The sequence below is a fragment of the Pan paniscus genome, chromosome 8 (assembly GCF_029289425.2).
Source record: "Pan paniscus chromosome 8, NHGRI_mPanPan1-v2.0_pri, whole genome shotgun sequence".
Lineage (NCBI taxonomy): Eukaryota > Metazoa > Chordata > Mammalia > Primates > Hominidae > Pan > Pan paniscus.
Genome location: NC_073257.2, coordinates 38,928,294 through 38,949,996, shown reverse-complemented (window position 1 = coordinate 38,949,996; position 21,703 = coordinate 38,928,294). Strand labels below are relative to the sequence as shown.

Below are 21,703 nucleotides of genomic sequence, written 5' to 3'. Positions count from 1 at the left end.
GGCAGGAGAATGGCGTGAATCCAGGAAGCGGAGCTTGCAGTGAGCTGAGACCGCGCCACTGTACTCCAGCCTGGGCGACAGAGCAAGACTCTGTGTCAAAAAAAAAAAAAAAAGTAAAAAAAAACCAACGAATTTCTGTGCTTAGAAAAAGAGCTTCAAAGGTTTAGACACCAATGTGGTATTAGCGATGATCTTTGTACAGTGGAACTATGATTTTTCTCTGTTATTTTCTTTTTTTTAAAAAAAGTAAGCATATATTGCTTTTTAAATGGTAAATATGGTCATTTATCCCTTCTAAAGCTCTCACTGTGTTTCTGGCTTCCACTCACATTGCCCTCACCATCTCTCCTCCTTGCTTTACTTTGTATTTTCCGTCACAAACTTTTTTCTCCTAGGCCTTATTTTTTCCCACCTTTTATTTCTTACCCTGTTTGCTCTTTCCCACTTCCTTCTTTCTTACTCCTGCCTCTCCTGACCCCTCCTTCTTCCCTCATCCCACAAAGCTTATGAGCAGAAAGGGAGAAAGCCCCGAGCCCTAGCTGCCCAGTGGCCCATTTCCCTCTGTCTCTCCCAAGGGGTGTATGTGAGTAGACAGGGGTACTAGAGAGTGAGCCATTTTCTGAAAAAAGCATACTTTTTAGTATTGTATTTCAGTTGTTCTAATGACTTCTAAAATTGTTGAAATAAGCTGGGTGTGATGACTCATCCCAGCTACTTGGGAGAGTGAGATGAGAGGATTGTTTGAGGCTAGGAGTTCAAGACCATCTTGGTCAACGTAGTGAGACTCCATCTCTAAACAAAAATGAGCTGGGTGTCATAGTGTGGGCCTGTAGTCCCATCTACTAAGGAGGCTGAGAGGGGAGAATTGCTTGAGCCTAGGAATTCCAGGCTGGAATGAGCTACTGCACTCCAGCCTGGGTAAAGAGCAAGACCTCATGTCTTAAAAAAAAAAAAAAAAATTGTTGAAATAAATATCTTTGACTTTCACATTTGAGGCCCCCTGGCCAGTCACTGATCGTAGGTCCCGCCGGCTCTCCAGCATCCCCCTCCTGCCTCCTTCTCCGCCCTCCTGGTGGTGCATGGCAAACCCCTCCTGCCTCTGTCCTGGCAGCCCTGTCCATGGTCCCTTTCCCCACCACTCCTCTGTTTTCCCTTCTTGATCTTCCTTCTTCTAGGTCTGAACTTCTCTTGTGAGCAGAGTGTTGCCTTTAGATGGGCAGATGTCCTCAGGCAGGCCCCTTGTTCCCATGATGACCCGCCTAGCTGGCCTGGTGGACTCATCCAAGACCACTTCTGCGGTCACACCTGGTTTTCACAGGAGTAGAAGCAGTGATGCCGATGCTTTGAAGAGTAGAGTCAAGAGCCCCTACTGCTCTGCCAGTCACCTCTCAGCCCCCTGGGGTTCACTGGAGAACGCCAGCTACCAAGGCTAGCAAGGAAGACTGCCTAGGCCAGCGGGCCACGGCCCTCTAGGTGATTCTTCCCTCAACTCCAGGCTCCTCACCCATAACAGATCAACTACAGATTAAGAAAGTTTTAAAGTCATCTAAACATTTATTCTTCACATTTTTAAACGCCAGTTTTCTCTTCAAATCTCAGTTCTTAAGTACCGGCTAGTGAGGAACACTGGTAGCCTTAAAAATATGAGGCAGCTCCCAGCACTTTGAGAGGCCGAGGCGGGCGGATCATCTCAGGTCAGGAGTTCAAGACCAGCCTGACCAATATGATGAAACCCCGTCTCTACTAAAAATACAAAAACTAGCCAGGCGTGTTGCGTGTGCCTGTAGTCCCAGCTACTAGGGAGGCTGAGGCGCAAGAATCGCTTGAACCCGGAAGGCAGAGGTTGCAGTGAGCCGAGACAGCACCACTGCACTCCAGCCTGGGCAACAGAGCGAGACTCCATCCCCTCCCCCGCCAATAAAAGAGGCAATTTCTTTTCCAAAATGTGTTTGCCTCACGCCCATCCTTTTATCCTTAATGCCTGTCTAATTGCTAGGGCCTCCTACTGGCCTTCCTGACTGGAGATCCTCTCGCCTATCTTGCCTCCTGAAGGGTGGCTTCACTCATGTTCTTTAATGAAAATTATTTCCAGTTACCTTGTTTCCAGACCTATCCAGCTTAAATTCTAACTTTAGCTCTCCTTGCCCCAAAAGAAAAAATAACACCATTTTTTTTTCTGATTGCAAAGCTATGTTCTCTGCCAGCAATCAAACAAAATCAGGCAATATAAAAAGGTGTAAACAAGAAAGTGGTAAGCTTCTTTAACCTCATCACCCAGAGCTGAGTGGGGCAGGGAGCCCTTTTAGTGGTCTTCAGGCAATACTTCTAAGTGTGAAAATAAAGGGAAATGAGTTCCTTCAAGGAAAATTCCAGGCACTAGCAAGACCTGAGAAGTAAACGATCAGCTTCTGAGGAAGTTAGAACCACAGGATATTTGATTCCCTGTAGAAACTAAAGGTAACATCTTAACATACATCCTTGGGCTGTTTTTCACAAACCAGGACTCCAGGACTCCCACCAAATGGATTGGCTGGTACGTAAACCTCAGATGAGGGGAAACTGAGGTCTGAACTCTGACCACCTTTCTTTGCTCTAAATTTCTTCCTGAAGGGCCTGGAGGGAGGCACACCCCAGGGCCAGAGCTAGCATTCTTTTCTGCTGACCTCAAAATTTTAAGCAAAGCTGCTCTTCCTTAACCCACTGCAAATCAGAAAACCTTTGAATTCGCCTATGTCCTATAAGTTCTGCTTCAAGATATCCCACCCTTTCGGGCCAAACTGATGTGTAACCACCATGTATTGATTTGCAATTTGCCTGTAACTTCTGCTTTCCTGAAATTATCCCTGCCTTTAAAAACCCCTACCTGCAAGCCATTGGGGAGGCTGAGTCTTAAGCATGAGCTGCTCAATTCACCTTGCTTGGTGCCCTGCAAATAAATGTCCTCCTTTCTCCTGCTGCAAACCTCTGTGTGGATGTTTGGCCTCACTGCTGCTGGCGAGTGAACCTCAGTTTGGTTCGCTAACAGAGGTAAACATGGCTTATTTTTAGAGCTTTTTTTTTTTTTCTTTTCCTTTTTTTTTTTTTTTTTGAGATGGAGTCTTGCTTTGTTGCCCAGGCTGGAGTGCAGTGGCATGATCTCGGCTCACTGCAACCTCTGCCTACTGGGTTCAAGCGATTCTCCTGTGTCAGCCTCCTGAGTAGCTGGGACCACAGGCGCACATCACCACCCCCGGCTAATTTTTGTATTTTTAGTAGAGACAGGGTTTCACCATGTTGGCCAGGCTGGTCTTGAACTCCTGACCTCAGGTTATCCACCCGCCTCGGCCTCCCAAAGTGCTGGGATTACAGACGTGAGCCACTGCCCCCAGCCGGATTTTTAGAGCTTTCTGAATTCCACGTGAGCCACCGTATTTGCCATGGCTGCCCCTCCCCCATGCCTCTGCTAAGGCTTGGCTTCTGGACCCCGTGAGGTGCTCATTCCTCCTTCTGTGGCTTTGTCAGAGGCATGTGAATATGAGTAACTCCATCTTGAATAGGAACTGGGGAAAATGAGGCTGAGACCTATTGGACTGCATTCCCAGATGGTTAAAGCATTCTAAGTCACAAGATGAGATAGGAGGTCAGCACAAGATACAGGTCATAAAGACCTTGCCAAAACCCACCAAAACCAAGATGGCCACGAGAGTGACTTCTGGTCATCCTCCTCACTGCTACACTCTCACCAGCACCATGACAGTTACAAATGCCATGGTAATGTCAGGAAGTTACTCTATATGGTCTAAAAAGGGGAGGCATGAATAATCCACCCCTTGTTAAGCATATAATCAAGAAATAACTATAAAAATGGGCAACCAGCAGCCTCCAGGCTGCTCTGTCTATGAAGTAGCCATTCTTTTATTCCTTCAGTTTCCTAATAAACTTGCTTTCATTTCACTCCATGGACTCACCCTGAATTCCTTCTTGCGCGAGATCTAAGAATCCTCTCTTGGGATGTGGATCAGGACCCCTTTCCTGTAACAGCTTTGCTGCTGGTATTCAATCTTCTGTAACTGCCCTTGCCTTTCCCTCCAGTTGTCCAACTCACTCCTAATTTTAAAAATCCAGCTCAATTCCTGCCTGTTGCATGAAGCTTTCTAGGTCTTCTCAAAGTTCAAATGTGTACTTCAGGCCATGCAGTTCCACCCTGTAACTATCTCCTTCTGACGACACTGCCTCTTCCCACCTAGCTCACATCCTGGCAGGGAACCGGGATCAACGTATGGTGCTTTTCTAGAGCCTAGTGACATGGTGGGCAATCAGTACACATCTGACTAATAAATACAAATAAATAAATAAATGGCCAATTGAGTGGCTTCCTTTAAATTTAATGAAAATTCTTAATGAAACTTCAGAGACTGAATCTAATTTTTAGTAGGCTTCAGGCCTACAGGCCAGTGATACTTTACGTGGACATTCTAAAATCTCTCCCACAAAGCACCGCACTGAATCCCAGAGTCCCTGTGAAGTTCAGGTGTCAATTAAGACAGGGATTTCCCCTGAGTCCTCTGGTTCCAGTTGTTGAGTTGCTGGTGCTTTATTTACTTCCTGCTCCCTATACTACGTCCCCTCCTATAATCACCCCATCAAGCTTACACTATCTGTGGTGCCCAAAGTGATGACACCTCCATAAATCAGTGCTTAAAGTGCCTGCTGTTGCTAACGTGCCCAGGTGATGAAAGTCTTTCTGCACTTTCTTGGTGTAGAATATTTTGATGGATTTAACAAAGGTTTTGATTCAGGCAAGGGCTGTGGAAGGCTCCATGGCATCAAGGAACCACATCTGAGCAACAGAAGCAGGAGCCCATGTTAAAAAGAAACGAAGGCTGCAGAGGCTGGGAGGGAGGTGGACTTGCTGCCCCATGGTCCTCTCCTATTTTCAGACCAAAAGGCACTACTTGTGTGGAATTTGCAAATTGCTAACCAACAAGAGTTGCCGATGCGTGCTCACCTCTCATCACATTTAATCAGAATCACACTGTCTGTTCCAATCCCTAAGGCTGCAGCTCCCTTCTTGAGAGAAAAATGACTCTGTAAAAAAAAAAATATATTTGCAATTAGTTCCATATAAAGACAAGATCCATTCCACTGGCTGTTTGTTTTCTGTTTTCCTTTTTTCCTTTCATTTCTAGTCTGTTCCTCCAAAGCCTGGGCTGCTGAGAGAAGATGGCATCCTTTACTTGTGCTTTTTTAAAAACTGTGGTGAAACAGCTGGGCGTGGTGGCTCATGCCTGTAATCCCAGCACTTTGGGAGGCCGAAGCAGGCAGATCACAAGGTCAGGAGTTTGAGACCAGCCTGGCCAACATAGTGAAACCCAGTCTCTATTGAAAATACAAAAAAAAAAAAATTAGCCGGATGTGGTGGCGGGCGCCTATAATTCCAGCTACTCAGGAGGTTGAGGCAGGAGAATCGCTTGAACTCAGGAGGCGGAGGTTGTAGTGAACCAAGATTGCGCCATTGCACTCCAACTTGGGAGACAAGAGTGAAACTCCGTCTCAAAAAAAAAAAAAAAATTGTGGTAAAACAACATAACTTAAATGCCATCTTAACCGTTTTTATTTATTTTTATTTTTATTTTTATTTTAAGTTCCAGGGTACATGCGGGATGTGCAGGTTTGTTACACAGGTAAACGTGTGCCATGGTGGTTTGCTGCACCTATCAACCCATCACCTAGGTATTAAGCCCAGCATGCATTAGCTATTTTTCCTAATGCTCTCCCTCCCCCCACACCCCCAACCCCAGCCCCAACAGGCACCACTGTGCATTATTAACTTTTTTCTTTCTTTTTTTTTTTTTTTGAGACAGAGTTTTGCTCTTGTTGCCCAGGCTGGCATGCAATGGCGCAATCTCAGCTCACTGCAACCCCTGCCTCCTGGGTTCCAGTGATTCTCCTGCCTCAGCCTCCCAAGTAGCTGGGATTACAGGTGCCCACCACCATGCCTAGCTAGTTTTTGGTATTTTTAGTAGAGACAGGGTTTCACCATGTTGGCCAGGCTGGTCTCAAACTCCTGACCTCAGGTGATCCACCTGCCGCAACCTCCCAAAGTGCTGGGATTACAGGCATGAGCCACTGCGCCCAGCCTTATTAACCATTTTTAAGTGTACATTTCAGTGGCTTCAAATATATTCACAGTGTTGTGCAAACCATCACCTCCATCCATCTTCAGAACTCTTTGCATCTTGAAAACTAAAATTCCGTGCCCATTAAACAACTCCTCATTCTCCCCACCCCCAACCCCTGAAAACCACCATTCCATTTTCTGTCTTTGAATTTAACTACTCTAAGTACCTCACATAAGTGGAACATACAGTATTTGACTTTTTGTGACTGGTTTAACTTAGTATAATGTCCTCAAGGTTCATCCATGTTGTAGCATGTGTGAGAATTTCCTTCCTTTTTAAGGCTGAATGACATTCTATTACATGTACATACCATATTTTGTTTAGCTATTCATCCATTTATACAAACAGGTTGCTTCTACCTTTTGGCTATTGCGAATAATGCTACTGTGACATATGGGGGTACAACTGCCTCTTCAAGACTCTGCTTTCAATTGCTTTGAGTAGATACCTAGAAGTGGAATTACTAGATCATACAGCACTTCTATTTTTAACTTTTGGAGGAACATCCATACAGTGCTCCACCATGGCGGTACCATTTTACATTCCCACTCTCAGTGGACGAGGTTTCCAATTTCTCCACATCCCCACCAACAACCATAATTTTCTGTTTTCGATAATAGTCATCCTAATGAATGAGAGATGGCAACTCATTATGCTTCGGATTTGCATTTCCCTAACGATCAGTGATGTTGAACATCTTGTGCTTAGTGGCCATTTGTGCATCTTCTCTGGAGAAATGTCTATTCAAGTTCTTTGCCCATTTTGAATAGAGTCGTTTATTTAGTTTTTGTTCTTGTTGGGATTTTTGAGGGAAGCTGGAAAGATGCTGGAAATTGTAAATGGATCCAATAACCCGACACACAGGAACTCAAAGCCAATTTTACATACAAGGCTTAACAATACATCAACCAGCTCCAGCAGCTATGTATTGTATGGCTCCCAGGCTTATATGTTACCAAGAAGTTACACTCAGTTTCTCCCAGGTTCAGTGAAACTCAGTAAACTCAGGTAAGAGGACAAGTGACCCTAAATCTAGCACTCTTTATTCCAGTTGCTGGAGGGGCTATTTGTTGCACAGGCAACTGCCAAGCCTGAGTCAGGCTTTAAAAAAGAGGCATCAATTACTGGCTGGGGCAGAATGACTTGTCTGCGTGTACAGAACAGGCCACGCTGCCAAGCCACCGCCAAAGTCTTTGTGCCTTTGGTTATTGATTCCGGGTAGGATTGTGTGTCTCAATGGTTGTAATCACCGTGCCATTTGGAGAGCTGAGAAAGGCTAACCTAAGCCCAGCTGTACTGCATCTGCCCATCAGCCTCTTACTATTAACTACACATCATTAAGCTGTCCAAAAGAAGAGCTGCTTCCTCAATTTACATCTCCAAAGGGCTGCTGACTGGAATTTTAAGTTAGGGATCCTAAGAGGGTCCTCTCTCTTTGAATGCCCACTTTTGTACTCTTCTGAATTCTCAAACACACAGCACAGGAACTCTTAACACATATATTTTTAGGGGGTATGTCTAATCACTAAGAAGAAATCACATTTAACAGCAGCAAATAATGATGACCAATCAAGGAGACCTGGAGCTGTGGAGTTTGACAAGCTCAGTGCAGCTAGAAGCAATGAGAAAGGGCCATTAGCCTCATTTTACAACCTAAGAATGACAAAGTGGACAGTCATTACCGTGATACCTGGGAACTAGAGGAGAAAGCTTAATTAGATCAAGGTTTGTAAAGGTGCATGACCTCCCCCACCAAAAAAAAGGGGGGGGTTCTTTTTTGTGCATTTGGCAGAGCCCTGGGCGACCCCGAAGAGAAGGAGCTCAGAGGCAAGCTAAGTCTCTTACAGCCAGGAGGGAAGAGAACAGCCAGCTGCCCCAACTAAGTAAATGCAAGCCACTCAAATTACGCCCCTCTGTGAATGAGCTCTTAAGCACTAAACTGCAAAAAGGCGAACTGGGGATAAGTAAGAGATCTGGTGCACCTGGTCAATCGGAGGAGGTATTCTTGTCTAGTCTTTAATGAGAAAGAATAGGGGTTCTTAAATGAGGAGCAATTACCCAGGATAATTGATCACGGTACCAAATGCTACAGATTTAAAGAAAAACACATGCCCAAATAGAAAGCTTAAAGACAGGGAACAAAGGTGAGATGAGGCATGAAAAAGAAAATTAGGTAGCAAACATCGAGTCTGTGTATATTTTGAGGAAAGGGAGCAGAGAAATAGCTTAACGTTATTCACAAATAGAAAGGAATCCATGGAGAGGAAGAAAACTTGAGAGGAAAAAGCATCTACCTAATGAGGGAGAAACAGTGAAGATAGCTTAAATGGCATGTCTCTCTGGGCCGGCGAGACCACATGTGGACAGTCATTTTTATTCCTTAGCACCACTTTGAATGGAACTACTTGTTGATGAACCAGAGGAAAACAGTGCCTGAAGAACAACCACCTGGATGCTGAGAAGGCTGGAAAGCAGGTGTTTAGAGAGAACCTAGAGGGTTCTCTGGAAACAAATATAAAAATTGAACCAGTGGCCGGGCGCGGTGGCTCACGCCTGTAATCCCAGCACTTTGGGAGGCTGAGGCAGGCGGATCACGAGGTCAGGAGATCGAGACCATCCTGGCTAACACGGTGAAACCCTGTCTCTACTAAAAATACAAAAAAAATAGCCAGGCATGGTGGCGGGTGCCTGTAGTCCCAGCTACTCCGGAGGCTGAGGCAGGAGAATGGCATGAACCTGGGAGGCGGAGCTTGGCTTGCAGTGAGCCAAGATCACACCACTGCACTCCAGCCTGGGCAACAGAGTGAGACTCTGTCTCAAAAAAAAAAAAAAAAATGGAACCAGTGATTCAACAGTATCTGCAAGGCCAACAAGAATTGAGGGGAGATGTTTTAGCAAAGAATGCTGAGTTGGGCAACTACATCTGTCAGCAGCACATACTAGCAGACCACCCAGAGGAGTGAGGACGCAAACTACACCTCAGAAGATAACAACCTATTATCATCAAAGGGCCAAAAGGCCCTCTTCCCCTCAATGCAAGGAAGCTATTTATAGAGTTTTCCAAAATACCTCAATACACTTCAATTTTTTGTACTTCCACCTAAAAATACATGTGTGTGCACACTCATGCACGTGCATACACGTACAGAGGAAACTTGGAGAAAAAGGTAACGTGTTGGGGAAAGTTTTGTTAGAAAACTCAGAGCCGTTTTTGAAATAAAAGACACCTCAGTTCTAAAAAAAAAAAAAAAAAAGAAATGAGCAGAGGGCATTAAGGATATGTGACATGGGTGGCCTTCAGGTGAAGGGCTGTGCCAAGCCTGGGATCGGGGGATAGGCTGCTCTGGAGCACATCAGGCTGGAGAGGACAGCATCCCACTCCACCTGGCCCTAGACTGGAGGGTGTGGCATGAGTTCCTTCACTCTTCAATGGCTTCAGAAGACAAAATTCTGAACAAAAATTGGAAGCTACAAGAATTCAAATTTGTCGCAAAATAATCAAGACTCTTGTAATGATCAGTTGTTCATTAATAAAATGGCTGGGGAATGAGCTAATGAGAATACCCTCGTCCCCTCCCTGGATTTGGGAAAAATTACAGTAGAGCCTTGATAATAGAATCTAGTGCTTATTTAGGATTAAATCATATTTCTATTTGAGGACAATAGATATTAAAGCCCAAATAATTTTTATTTTCTACTAAATGAAAAAGTAAAGATTGATGGAAGAATAATTTCTCTCTCTCTCTCTTTTTTTTTTTTTTCTTTTTTGAGATGGAGTCTCACTCTGTCGCCCAGGCTGGAGTGCAGTGGCACGATCTCGGCTCACTGCAAGCTCCACCTCTCGGATTCACGCCATTCTCCTGCCTCAGCCTCCGGAGTAGCTGGGACTAGAGGCGCCTGCCACCACGCCTAATTTTTTGTTTTTGTATTTTTAGTAGAGATGGGGTTTCACCGTGTTAGCCAGGATGGTCTCGATCTCCTGACCTCATGATCCGCCCACCCCGCCTCGGCCTCCCAAAGTGCTGGGATTACAGGTGTGAGCCACTGCACCCATCCACATTTTTTTTTTTTTTTGTGATGGAGTCTCACTCTGTTGCCCAGGCTGGAGTGCAGTGGCTCGATCTTAGCTCACTGCAACCTCCGCCTCTTGGGTTTAAGTGATTCCCCTGGCTCAGCCTCCCGAGTAGCTGGGATTACAGGCACCTGCCACCATGCCTGGCTAATTTTCATATTTTTAATACAGATGGGTTTTTGCTGTGTTGGCCAGGCTGGTCTCGAACTCCTGACCTCAAGTGATTTGCCCACCTCAGCCTCCCAAGGAAGAGTAATTTCTCTATTAAAAAAACATATGTAGGTAAACCAGACACAGGTTACATGATTCAGCTTATCCTTAAAACATGCACAAATAAATAAAGGATTTTATAATTATAAAATATTTGTAATTAAAAAAATAAGCAGGCTTTCTAGGTTTGAGTGGGATGAGAACATTCAGCTAAGAGTGAGCGAGAAGGAGCGTATCAGGCTGGAGAGGGCAGCGCCCATCCCTCCTAGCCCTAGACTGGAGGGTGCAGCATGAGCTCCTTCACTCTTTAATGGGGACAGTAAATCTAATCTCTTTAGAGATGGTGGGAGAGTAAGGTGAGTGGTAGAAAGCTCTGAGACAAACTAGTTTAGAATCTTGGCATGCCGGTTTCTCCTCCTCTATTAGAATTGGGACAAGACATCTGGAAAGCCGTATCAATTATTTCAAGCCATTGCTGATTTCATCCAAATATTTAACTGAGACTGAGATTTGACTGCCTAACAGATCACAGGGTTTCAGGGACAAGCCTCTGCTGGGCTTGGAGGACACAGATTATTAAGACAGTCCTCAGTGGCTGGCGACCTCCCCTACCTCATCTTCTGTCTTTGTTCCCCTCACTCTGTCTACCTGGTATGTTAGCTTTCCTGGTCTTCTGTGAGCTTGCTAAACTTGTTCTCGCTTCTGAGTCTTTGCACTTGCAGTTCATTTTCCTGGAAAACCTTCCTTCAAATACTTACATGGTTCCCTCCCTCATTCAATGTAGGTCTCTGCTCACATATCACCTCCACACAGAGATATTTTTATGACCATCCTGTAAAGTAGCTGACTACAACCCTAATCTCATCACCACATGACACTATTTCTAATACTAGTTCACTGTGTGTCCACTACGAGAACACAGCAGGCTGTATGAGGGCAAAGACTTTGTCATAGCGTATAATTGAAAAAATATTTGTTGAATTTGTTGACCACATACTCAGATAACAAGTCCAGGGAAATGTCGCTATTTATTGCCATAACTATCTGGCCACAAATCCCAATGTTGGTGTGGCTCTGGTGGACTCCGTGGACCCCAATGCCTCGAATCTAAAGCCTATTCTAAAAGCAAGACCAGGGGTCTTCTTGGCACCTGCCCCAGAAGGCCTAAGGTGGGGGTCCTGCCCAAGCTGGAGGCAGCTGTGTGTTCTCCTAACCAGGCCAGCTGCTAGAGGGAAGAAAGAAGCAACACAGAGACCTCAAATAAAGAGAAAGGACACACTGGCTGGGAAATCTTAGCTCTTAACTCTTCTGACATCCTATCAAGCATTCTACCTTCCAGCTCTGAGATCCATCAATTGACCAATTGTCCTCAGGCTTGATTCTTTTGTTCCAACACCCTTTGTGGGTGGAATTAGTGGGTGTGTGGGGAATGGGGATCATTATATATTGTCCTCAACAAGTAGATCTTGAAGCCCAGCCTATCAATGAGCTGGAATCTGCCTGTTTGACCCTTCCTCATGCTTCCTGACCACCCCCCCACCATCCCCCGGGCCAATCCCTCAGCAGTTGCAGTTCTCACCGTATCCTCCTCCTTCACACCCTTCTGACACCTCCATTCGCTTGCTCCTATACAGTACACCCTAAGATGTGAGGAAAATGATAGCTACAGCTTCCTTAGAAATACTGGTCGCCTCTGTCCTTACTTCTGCTCGCCAGCTGGCCCGAAAGAACATTCTCTTGCTAAAGCATTGGATTTACAAAGAAGCTTGTGCTCTGGGAGACCATCTCATTGGTTTCTAATTATGATGATCTGGAGGGGAGGGGACCTCCCAGACACATTTTTAGAGACTGTGTGATTCGCAGGTGATGTGGATCTGTACACAGGCACGTCTGTGAAGCTGCTATCTTATTAGTCACACTCAGTTCTGACTAGTAGATCAAGGTGGCCCCATTGTGAGCTTATACCCTAAATAAGTGTCAAATAAAAGGAATGATGTGTACCAGGTTAAGTTTAACATGAAAAGAGATCCAAGAATGATCTTCAGTGACAAATGTGAACATCAGTACTGAGTATGTCTTCAGTCATTTTGATCACTCTGTGGACAACAATTATTTCTATGATTGTGGATCACGAAGAGTGAATGAAAGTGTGTAATGGAAAGAGGTGATGTGAGGCACAATGATGAGGGTTTGACACCTGCTTCTATTTAGGCAAATTACTTTCTCATGCTGAGCCATGATTTGCTCAGGTGCAATGATGAAGTCCTCTCTTGGCTGAATTGATGTGAGAAGTGTAGCTGTGGCATGTGAGGTGCCTTACATATCATTTTTTGGGCTATCCCCAAAAAGGGTAGCCCTTCCTATCCTCCCATCCTCCTACCTAATGTGATACTGTCCTCAGGTCTCCCTCCTTACCTCAAGTGGCATTGTGAAATCTTCTAACAAAATTCATGTCAATCCCTTTCTTTTCTTTTGTGTGTGTGTGTGTGTGTGTGAGAGAGATGGAGTCTCGCCCTGTCACCCTGAAGTGCAGTGGTGCGATCTCAGCTCACTGCAACCTTTACTTCCCGGGTTCAAGTGATTCTCCTGCCTCAGCCTCCCAAGTAGCTGGGATTACAGGTGCCGCCATTACACCCTGCTAATTTTTGTATTTTTAGTAGAGGTGGGGTCTCACCATGTTGGCCAGGCTGGTCCCAAACTCCTGACCTCAGGTGATCCACCTGCTTCGGCATCCCAAAGTGCTGGGATTACAGGCATGAACCACTGCGGCCGGCTAATTCACTTTACTTCTTACAATAAATATGTGTATGTAGGGAAATCTCAAAATTATACAAGTAGCAATCTAGGATCTAGACTCTCCCAAGGCTGTGGATCCTTGAGTGTTGCTCTGGCACTTTGGGAGGAAGGGCACATCCCTCTTAAGGAAATCACTGGCCCTGACTCTGCTCTCCCTGCTCCCTCTGTCTCGTCTCCTGGCTGGGCTCAGCTCCTTCTAACGACAGTGTCATCTGTGAGGGGCTCACCGAGAGCCATGCGCAGTGCACTACCCTTCCCATGTATCATCTTGCTTCATCCTCCCCACAGCTACGGAAGCTGGGTATCATCATCCCCATTTTACAGATGAGGAGGAGACGAAGGGTCATGCCTTGGGAGGTGGCAGAGCAGGGCCTGTCACCATTTCATCAATTCCAAAGCTCACAGGATTTATCACTAACCTGGAGAACAATAAGTCTGTTCAGCCACTTTTGACCTGGCACTGGGAACAAGGGAGCATCCGTCACCTGGTGTGGATGGGATCTCAGGAGCCCCTTCCCATCCCTTTCTTCCCCAGAACAAAGGACACTCGCTGAGAGCGGGCACTGGGTGTGTTCTGCCCACTGCTCTCTCCCCCGTGCCAGAAGCAACGCCTGGCGCCTGCAGCACTAAAGGAAGGAAGGAATAAAGGAAGCATCTCTCTGCACAGTGGCTGAGTTGTGTCTCAGCACCTCACACCTTTGCCTCTCTGAGTGCGATGGGAATATCCCCAGGAGAGGCAATGGGGAGGTCTTACCTATCGCTTACATCTCAGCATGGCTTTCAGGTTCTTTCCTGAGAGGAGGTTTGGATGGACTGGGTAGAGGAGAAAATAACATGGGAGCGATGAGGGCCCTGAGGTGAGAAGGAGGTAGGAATGCAGCACCGGAGCAGGGGTGCTGAAGGTAAATAGATTTAGCCCACAATTTCACTCACTGTCAGTTCCAACTAAGGGGGGAGCAATACATTTTGTGGAAGTCATCTGTTTCCAAATTGCCCAAACAGCCCTGTTTCCAAACAGGTCACTGTTTAAAATAATTTTTTAAAGGAGATCTATTTTTGAAACTAAAAACCTCTCCAATAATGATACGTGAAAGTCATCTTTCTGGCCAGGTGCGGTGGCTCACGCCTGTAATTCCAGCACTTTGAAAGGCCAAGGCAGGCAGGTCACCTGAGGTCAGAAGTTCCAGCCCAGCCTGGCCAACATGGTGAAACCCCGTCTCTACTAAAAATACAAAACTTAGCCGGGTGTGGTGGTTGGCGCCTGTAATTCCAGCTACTTGGGAGACTGAGGCAGGACCATTGCTTGATCCCAGGAGGCGGAGGTTGCAGTGAGCTGAGATTGCGTCATTGTACTCCAGCCTGGACGACAAGAGTGAGACTCCATCTCAAAAAAAAAAGAAAAAAGAAAAGAAAGTCATCTTTCTGAAGATGTGGTGGCTCAAGCCTGTAGGCCCAGCTACTTAGGAGGCGAGGCAGGAGGAATGTTTGAGCCCAGGAGTTTGAAGCTTCAGCGAGCCATGATCGTACCACCGTACTCCAGCCTGGGTAACAGGGTGAAATCCTGTCTCTAAAATAAAATAATAAACTAAAATAGAGCAATTTTGAGAATTACCTCCCCACAGAAGTGGGTCGAAGTCACAAGGGGCCTCAGCAGAACATTGGCAACTGGTTCCGGGGGATGTGGGTGTGGGCCAGGCTTGTCATGTGAAGAGTGGAGTGAATTAGTTATGGTGATTTGCCTAAAGATCCACTGTTTGTTATGATTATGAAGAATATGTTTCCTAGATGAGGTTATGCTGTTTCGTGGAAGATATTTCTGGAAGAGCTTGTGCCACAAAGAAATAAGAGGAATTTGGAATTGAGCTCATGGTTTAGGCTTTCAAAGGATTCAGAGCTTGAGATGTGAATTATTGAGCTGGGATCTTAGCTTCCCTCTAAACCTACTTTAAAGAGAGAACCTAAAACTCATCAAGTTAATTTTTGCCAAGCCTTTGTATGACTGAAGATTTGGGGAACGGGATGAGATTCCAGCAAAGGATGTGTTGAACCAAAGGATTCTTAAGATCACTTTCAATTCTGAGATTTTGTGATTCTATATTTTAGAGAAAAGTAATCTTGGAACTCTTAAACACTTGCCACAGAAAGACTAGTTGTTTAATTTAGTCTTATTCAAGTTTTACAAGAAAACAGTTGATTCAAACAACCAGAAAAATTTAATAGGTTGCCCTCCTCATCAGATAAGTAAAGCTCTAGTCTGTGTTGGTGGCCAGAAAAGAAGTGGGTAGCTTTGGTGGGGTGCCACAGAGACAGAGTGAAGCGTCATTTAGAAAACAAAATGACTCTTCCCTTCATGAATATGTGAACGTTTCTGGTTGGATGCAGAAGGCCACAGAGTCTCGCAATGTCGTTCCCATCCCTATGGCTCTAAACATGCCAAGTTACAAACTCAGTGCTCAGATTGGAAGAAGGGATAGTAATGTGACCCGGTTCAGTAGATCAGGAAATTAGCACGAGAATAACCAACATAGGGCCGGGCGCAGTGGCTCACGCCTGTAATCCCAGAACTTTGGAAGGCCAAGGCAGGTGGATCACCTGAGGTCAGGAGTTCGAGACCAGCCTGGCCAACATAGTGAAACCTTGTCTCTACTAAAAATACAAAAAATTAGCCGGGTGTGGTGGCATGCACCTGTAGTCCCAGCTACTCAGGAGGCTGAGGCAGAAGAATCGCTTGAACCAGGGAGGCAGAGATTGCAGTGAGCTGAGATGGCGCCACTGCACTCTAGCCTGGGTAACAGAGAGAGATTCCATCTCAAAAAAAAAAAAGAAAAAAAAAAGAATAACCAACATGGGGAAAATGGGATTTAAGAAAGGATGCTACAAGTGAATTTAGAGCAGCTAGCCAGAGAGAAGCGTTTAGGACATCCAACCCAGTAGTTGAAAGAGCAGTCTTGGGCTGGCCACTATGCTAATCTCTTCAGTGATGGTGTCTAATTGAACCCTCCCAACAGTCTTATGAGAGGAGCATTAATATGACTTCCCTTTCCCAGATCAGAAAACTGAGGCATAGCGAGATTAAGTAACTTGTCCAGTGTCACACAACTAGTACATGATAAAACCAAATATTTCAACCTGTGTTTGTCTGATTCCAGAGCCTATCCTTAGATGACACATCAAAGGAATGATTTTTCAATTCAATAAAATACACTGAATGCAAAAAAAGTTTATAAAGAGAAGTGTTGGTATTATTGAGAAATTACTGAGGCTTCGAATCTGGCTCTGCCATTGACTGGCTGTGACACCATGGGCAAAGTATCCCCCACCTCTGGGGCTTGGTGTCTTCATCTGTAAAACAAGGTGGGATTTTTTTTTTTTTTTTTTTGTCTTTTTTTTTTTGACGGAGTCTCACTCACTCTGTTGCCCAGGCTGGAGTGCAGTGGTGTGATCTTGGCTTACTGCAACCTCTGCCTCCCGGGTTCCAGTGATTCTCCTGCCTCAGCCTCCCGAGTAGCTGGGATTACAGGCGCCAACCAACATACCTGGCTAATTTTTGTATTTTCAGTAGAGACGGGGTTTCACCATGTTGGCCAGGCTGGTCTCAAACTCTTGACCTCAAGTAATCCTCCTGCCTCAGCCTCCCAAAGTGCTGGGATTACAGGCATGAGCCACCGCACCCGGCTGAGGTTGTTGTTTTTTAAAGTTGGTTGATATTTATGCAGAGCTCTCTGTGTCCCAGGCACTGAGGCACAAGTTCTATAAGGCTCTCATTTGATTTTCTAGGAGTCTTGGGCCTTGGAAACCTCTCAAAATGTGTGAAGAGAGAACACCCGAAGCAGCGTCTGTCTTGACCCATGGCCTCCCTCTCCTCACTGAGTCAACACAGCAGCCCCTCCATTATCCTTTCTCCTTGCCAGCCAAGCAATTGAGGAAAGAAGCCTCCATGCCAAGATTGATGTCGTCTAGCCGGAGAAAAGGCATTTGAGAAATGACTTGGTGATTTTCTTTTTTCTGCCTCTGGAGATCTATTTCTGGGGCTGGTGGAGACAGTGTGATTGTAAAATCTGAAAAGACCAAGAAAATATGTGGCCTGGCCTGAAGCCAGAAGGAAGCTACACTAAATGATGAATTGAAAATAATGTCTGAGGTCTAGAGCCCAGAAGGAACTAGCGATGGGGATCGTATTACCTCTTAACCTGCAGCTTCAAAGGCAGGACTCACTTTTAAGAGCTCACCTGTCCAGGATGGTTAGGGTCAAGGATTCAAGAAGATGCAGGACGGCTTTAAATGAGCTCCGAAAACCCCCTCCAGCCCAACCCTACGAGATGATGAGAATGTTTTTTGGTAGAAAGAGAGAGTCACAAATTAGCATCAGTTTCACATTAAGAAAACAGCTCCTGGTGGAAACTTGATCAGGGAAGGTATAAGATGTTAAGTCAATTGATAAGCTGCTGTATACAAAGCTCTGTTGCTGAATCTTTTAATCTGGCTTCTACAGTGGTAGTCGGTGCATGGAGCTCACTGGTCTTGGACCCAGTAAACCCAGTCTGATCTTGGCTCTACCTACCTAGCTGATTTCAGCCTCCTCATTTGTAAAATGCAGATAACAATCTTTGTTCTACTTGTCCCATAAGGTTGCTGTGAGAATCAAAGTTCCATATCTTCAAAGTGTTTTGGAAACTGTCAAATAGTAGTCAGATATAAGGTGTTATATATTAGAAAAACTATTTGTCAAAAATGATAAGGCAATGATAACCCAAATGATAGGCCAAAGTTAGAGCCTATTGGTATTTTAGGAGATCTTCATAATTCAAATGATCCTTCACAACTGTATGCATAGATAGAGACACAAGAAGGGGAAGGGAGAGTCAAATGGTTGTTATACGGCCGAATTGTGTTTCTTTCTCAGAAATGAAGAAGTAGTCTGGGCGTGGCGGCTCACTCCTGTAATCCCAGCACTTTGGGAGGTGAAGGCGGATGGATCACCTGAGGTCAGAAGTTTAAGACCAGCGTGGCCAACATGGTGAAACCCTGTCTCTACTAAAAATACAAAAATTAGCCAGGTGTAGCGGCACGTGCCTGTAGTCCCCGCTACTCTACTCCAGAGGCTGAGGCAGGAGGAATCTCTTGAACCCCAGAGATGGAGGTTGCAGTGAGCCGAGACTGCACCACTGCACTCCAGAGATCACGCCACGGCACTCCAGCCTGGGCGACAGGGCTAGACTCTGACTCAAAAAAAAAAAAAAAAAAAAAAGTAGACAGAGTTTACAGTATCAGGAAAAGAAGGTAGAGCAAAATTGTTATTTTTAGATCCTCAGACCACATGGCCTGATCAAGTCTCAGTCAATTTACATAAAGCATGAGGCTGAGAAGCTCATGCCCAAACCAGAGATGCCTGGCAGAGAGCACAGAGTGGCTTGCTGCTGGACCAAACTCATTTTAACTTGTGGACGCAGCTTGGAAGCCAAAAGAAAAAGATGCCCAATAAAAGATCATCTGGACTTTTTGAGGCTGAGAATGTAATAACATGTAACTATTTAGGGGTCCAAACCCATTTCAGGAAAATAGTAATTGAGGAGAAAAATAGATCACGTTTTTCTATCCTTGGAGAAGCTGAGAAAAGAAAGTTATCTCCTGGTGGGGTACTAGGTAGAGTGGGCTGAATAACAGATACTCCCTGCCACAAAAATCACATCCTCATCTTCAACACCATGAATATGTTACTTTATATGGTAAAAGGGACTTTGCAGATGTGATTAGGTTAAGGTTGAGACGGGGGATTGCCCTGGATTATCTGAGTAGATCCAAAAGAGAGAGGCAGGAGAGCCACAGGTGGAAAGAGATGTGGTGGTAGAAGTAGAGGTGAGAGAGAGAGAAAGAGATCCAAAGATGCTATGCTGCTGGTTCTGAAGATGAACCAAAAAATGTAGGTGGCCTCTAGAAACTGGAAACAGCAAGGAAACGGAATCTTCCAGAGAGCCTCCAGGAAGAATGCAGCCCTGCTTTTCCCATTTTAGATTTTTGACCCCCAGAACTATAAGATAATACATTCATATTGTTGTAAGCCACAAAGTTTGTGATCATTTGTTCCAGCAGCAACAGAAAGGTAAAATACTAAGTAATTTTAGGCTGTGTGGTTTTTGCCCAATGTGACCCCTATACGTTGAAGAAGGACATTTCACAAAATAAAACCCCAAAAGATGACTGAAAACAAGATGCTTTGATAATTTGTTAACATGGAATTGCTAGTTTCCTTTAATTCCACAGCTACTGCTATGGTAATGAACTGTATCCACTGATTTCCAATCTATTTCCTTGTCATGGACACCTACAGACACACACAGAGACAGACACACACACATAGATACACATACCTCACTTAAAATAGGAAATAGAAAAAGTTCATGGCGGATCTGGATCTGAGACCCACCACGGTTCCCTGCGTCTCCTGAGTGACATTTCCTTACAGGAGCCCTGAGTCTCCCTCTAGGCCCTTCCTCCCTCCCTGTCTCCTAGTTCCCTGGCTATCAGAGGGCTTCCTGATTGTCTCTGAGGCAGCTGTATTCCAAAGCCCAGGCTACTGTGAGGCAGAGATCATGAAGGAACAGTCTTATGTTTTTGTTTTTTTTGAGAATGTAGTGTGGCTCTGTTGCCCAGGCTGGAGTGCAGTGATGCGATCTCTTCTCACTGCAACCTCCGCCTCCTCGGTTCAAGTGATTCTCCTGCCTCAGCCTCCTGAGTAGCTGGGATTACAGGTGCCTACCACCTTGTCTGGCTAATTTTTTTGTATTTTTAGTAGAGATGAGGTTTCACCATGTTGGTCAGGCTGGTCTTGAACTCCTGACCTCAAATGATCTACCTGCCTCAGCCTCCCAAAGTGCTGGGATTACAGGCATGAGCCACCGTGCCTGGTACAGTGCTATTTCTTTATGGTAACAAAACCTCTGGTCAAGTCAGCCAAAGATGAATGTTAAATGGTTCAGGCTGGGTATGATGGTGGCTCACGCCTGTAATCTCAGCACTTTGGGAGGCCGAGGTGGAATGATCACTTGAGGCCAGGAGTTTGAGACCAGCCTAGCCAACACTGCAAGACCCTGTCTCTATAAAAAATAGAAAAATTAGTCAGCCATGGTGATACATATCTGGAGTCCCTGCTATCCAGGAGGCTGATGTGGGAGGACTGCTTGAACCTAGGAAGTTGAGGCTGAGGCTGCAGTGAGCTGTGATTGCACCACTGCACTACAGTCTGGGTGACATAGTGAGACTGTCTCAAATAAACAAACAAACAAAAAGGCTCAAGGCACCACGAGGGCAGAATATCAGATCAGTGGGCTGAGTTTTCAAACAGAAAAACTGTATCAAAGGCTCCTCTGGAGTTTTGCTTACATGGGCGTAGCATCAATGGTCCAAATGAGCTCACAGTCCCTCTGCCTTCCCTCCTCTTCCCCTTCCCTCCTCTTCCCCTTCCCTTAATATGCAACTTGATTGCGCAGAAGCGAAGGGTAGGAACTAGAGCTAAAAATATTTTCCTTTATCTTTTTTTTTTTTAGACAGGGTCTTGCTCTTTCATCCAGGCTGGAGTGCGGTGGTGCAATCACGGCTCACTGCAGTCTCGACCTCCTGAACTCAAGTAATTCTGCTACCTCAGCGTCCTGGGATCATAGGTTTGTGCTACCACATCTGGCTAATTTTTTTTAAATTTTCTGTGAAGATGGGGTTTCACTATATTGCCCAGGCTGCTCCTTTATCTTTGAGGGTTTTCCTGAATTTCAAAGAGTCAAGGAGGACACCCCATAGTACCACTCAGCTTTCTCCCCCATTCCCTCCCAAGGTGTCTTCCAGAAAGAGGGCCTCTGGGGATAATGCATTTCCAGCCATCACTCCTTAAACTCGGGCTTTATGGAACATAACCTTAAACTTGGAAGGAACAGAAACACATACATGCTCAGACGTGAAGGCAATGAGCCTGGGAACAGCAGCCATTCCTTTCTCCTTGACTTCCGGGAACATCTTAAAGCGTGCGATCATCATGGCATACATGTTAGATATGGCGCCACCTAAAGTGCACAGCAACACACAGTTACTTTATTTATTATCAACCTCATTTCACATGCAAGCAACATTCCTTATTTCCACTGACCTGAGTCCTCCTTGGACTCAGAAGAAAACCCTATTGACTATCTTTAAACTGAATCCTCAGACTCAAAAGCGCTACCCCAGAGGGCACATTGGGACAGGACAGGTGCCACCGCCACACCCCATCTCAGTCACTAAGGGGAACTGCAGTGGATTCTACTCTTGCTGGAAGCCCTTTGAAGAGGTTTTTAATTCAAAAGCAAAAGGTTTGCCTCCATCCCAGCTTGTGAGCGTGGTCATTCTGCAGTAGGTGTGTAAAATTCTGGTTATATCTGGATGGAGAAACCTTTCTTTTTTTTTGTTTTCATCTCAACTCATTCAGTGCCTTGCACTT

The 21,703-nt window shown here is 45.3% G+C and overlaps 1 protein-coding gene across 1 annotated transcript in view; it reads right to left on the bottom strand.

Moving 5' to 3' along the window:
- GAD2 (glutamate decarboxylase 2) overlaps positions 1–21,703 on the bottom strand; it is an 87,318-nt gene that overhangs the window by 51,888 nt on the left and 13,727 nt on the right. The window contains exons 7-8 of the mRNA XM_014346394.5: positions 21,175–21,290; positions 4,988–5,067 (exon numbers count right to left, since the gene is read on the bottom strand). Of these exons, the coding sequence (XP_014201880.2) occupies positions 4,988–5,067; positions 21,175–21,290 (196 nt within the window). The remainder of the gene's footprint in view (positions 1–4,987; positions 5,068–21,174; positions 21,291–21,703) is intronic.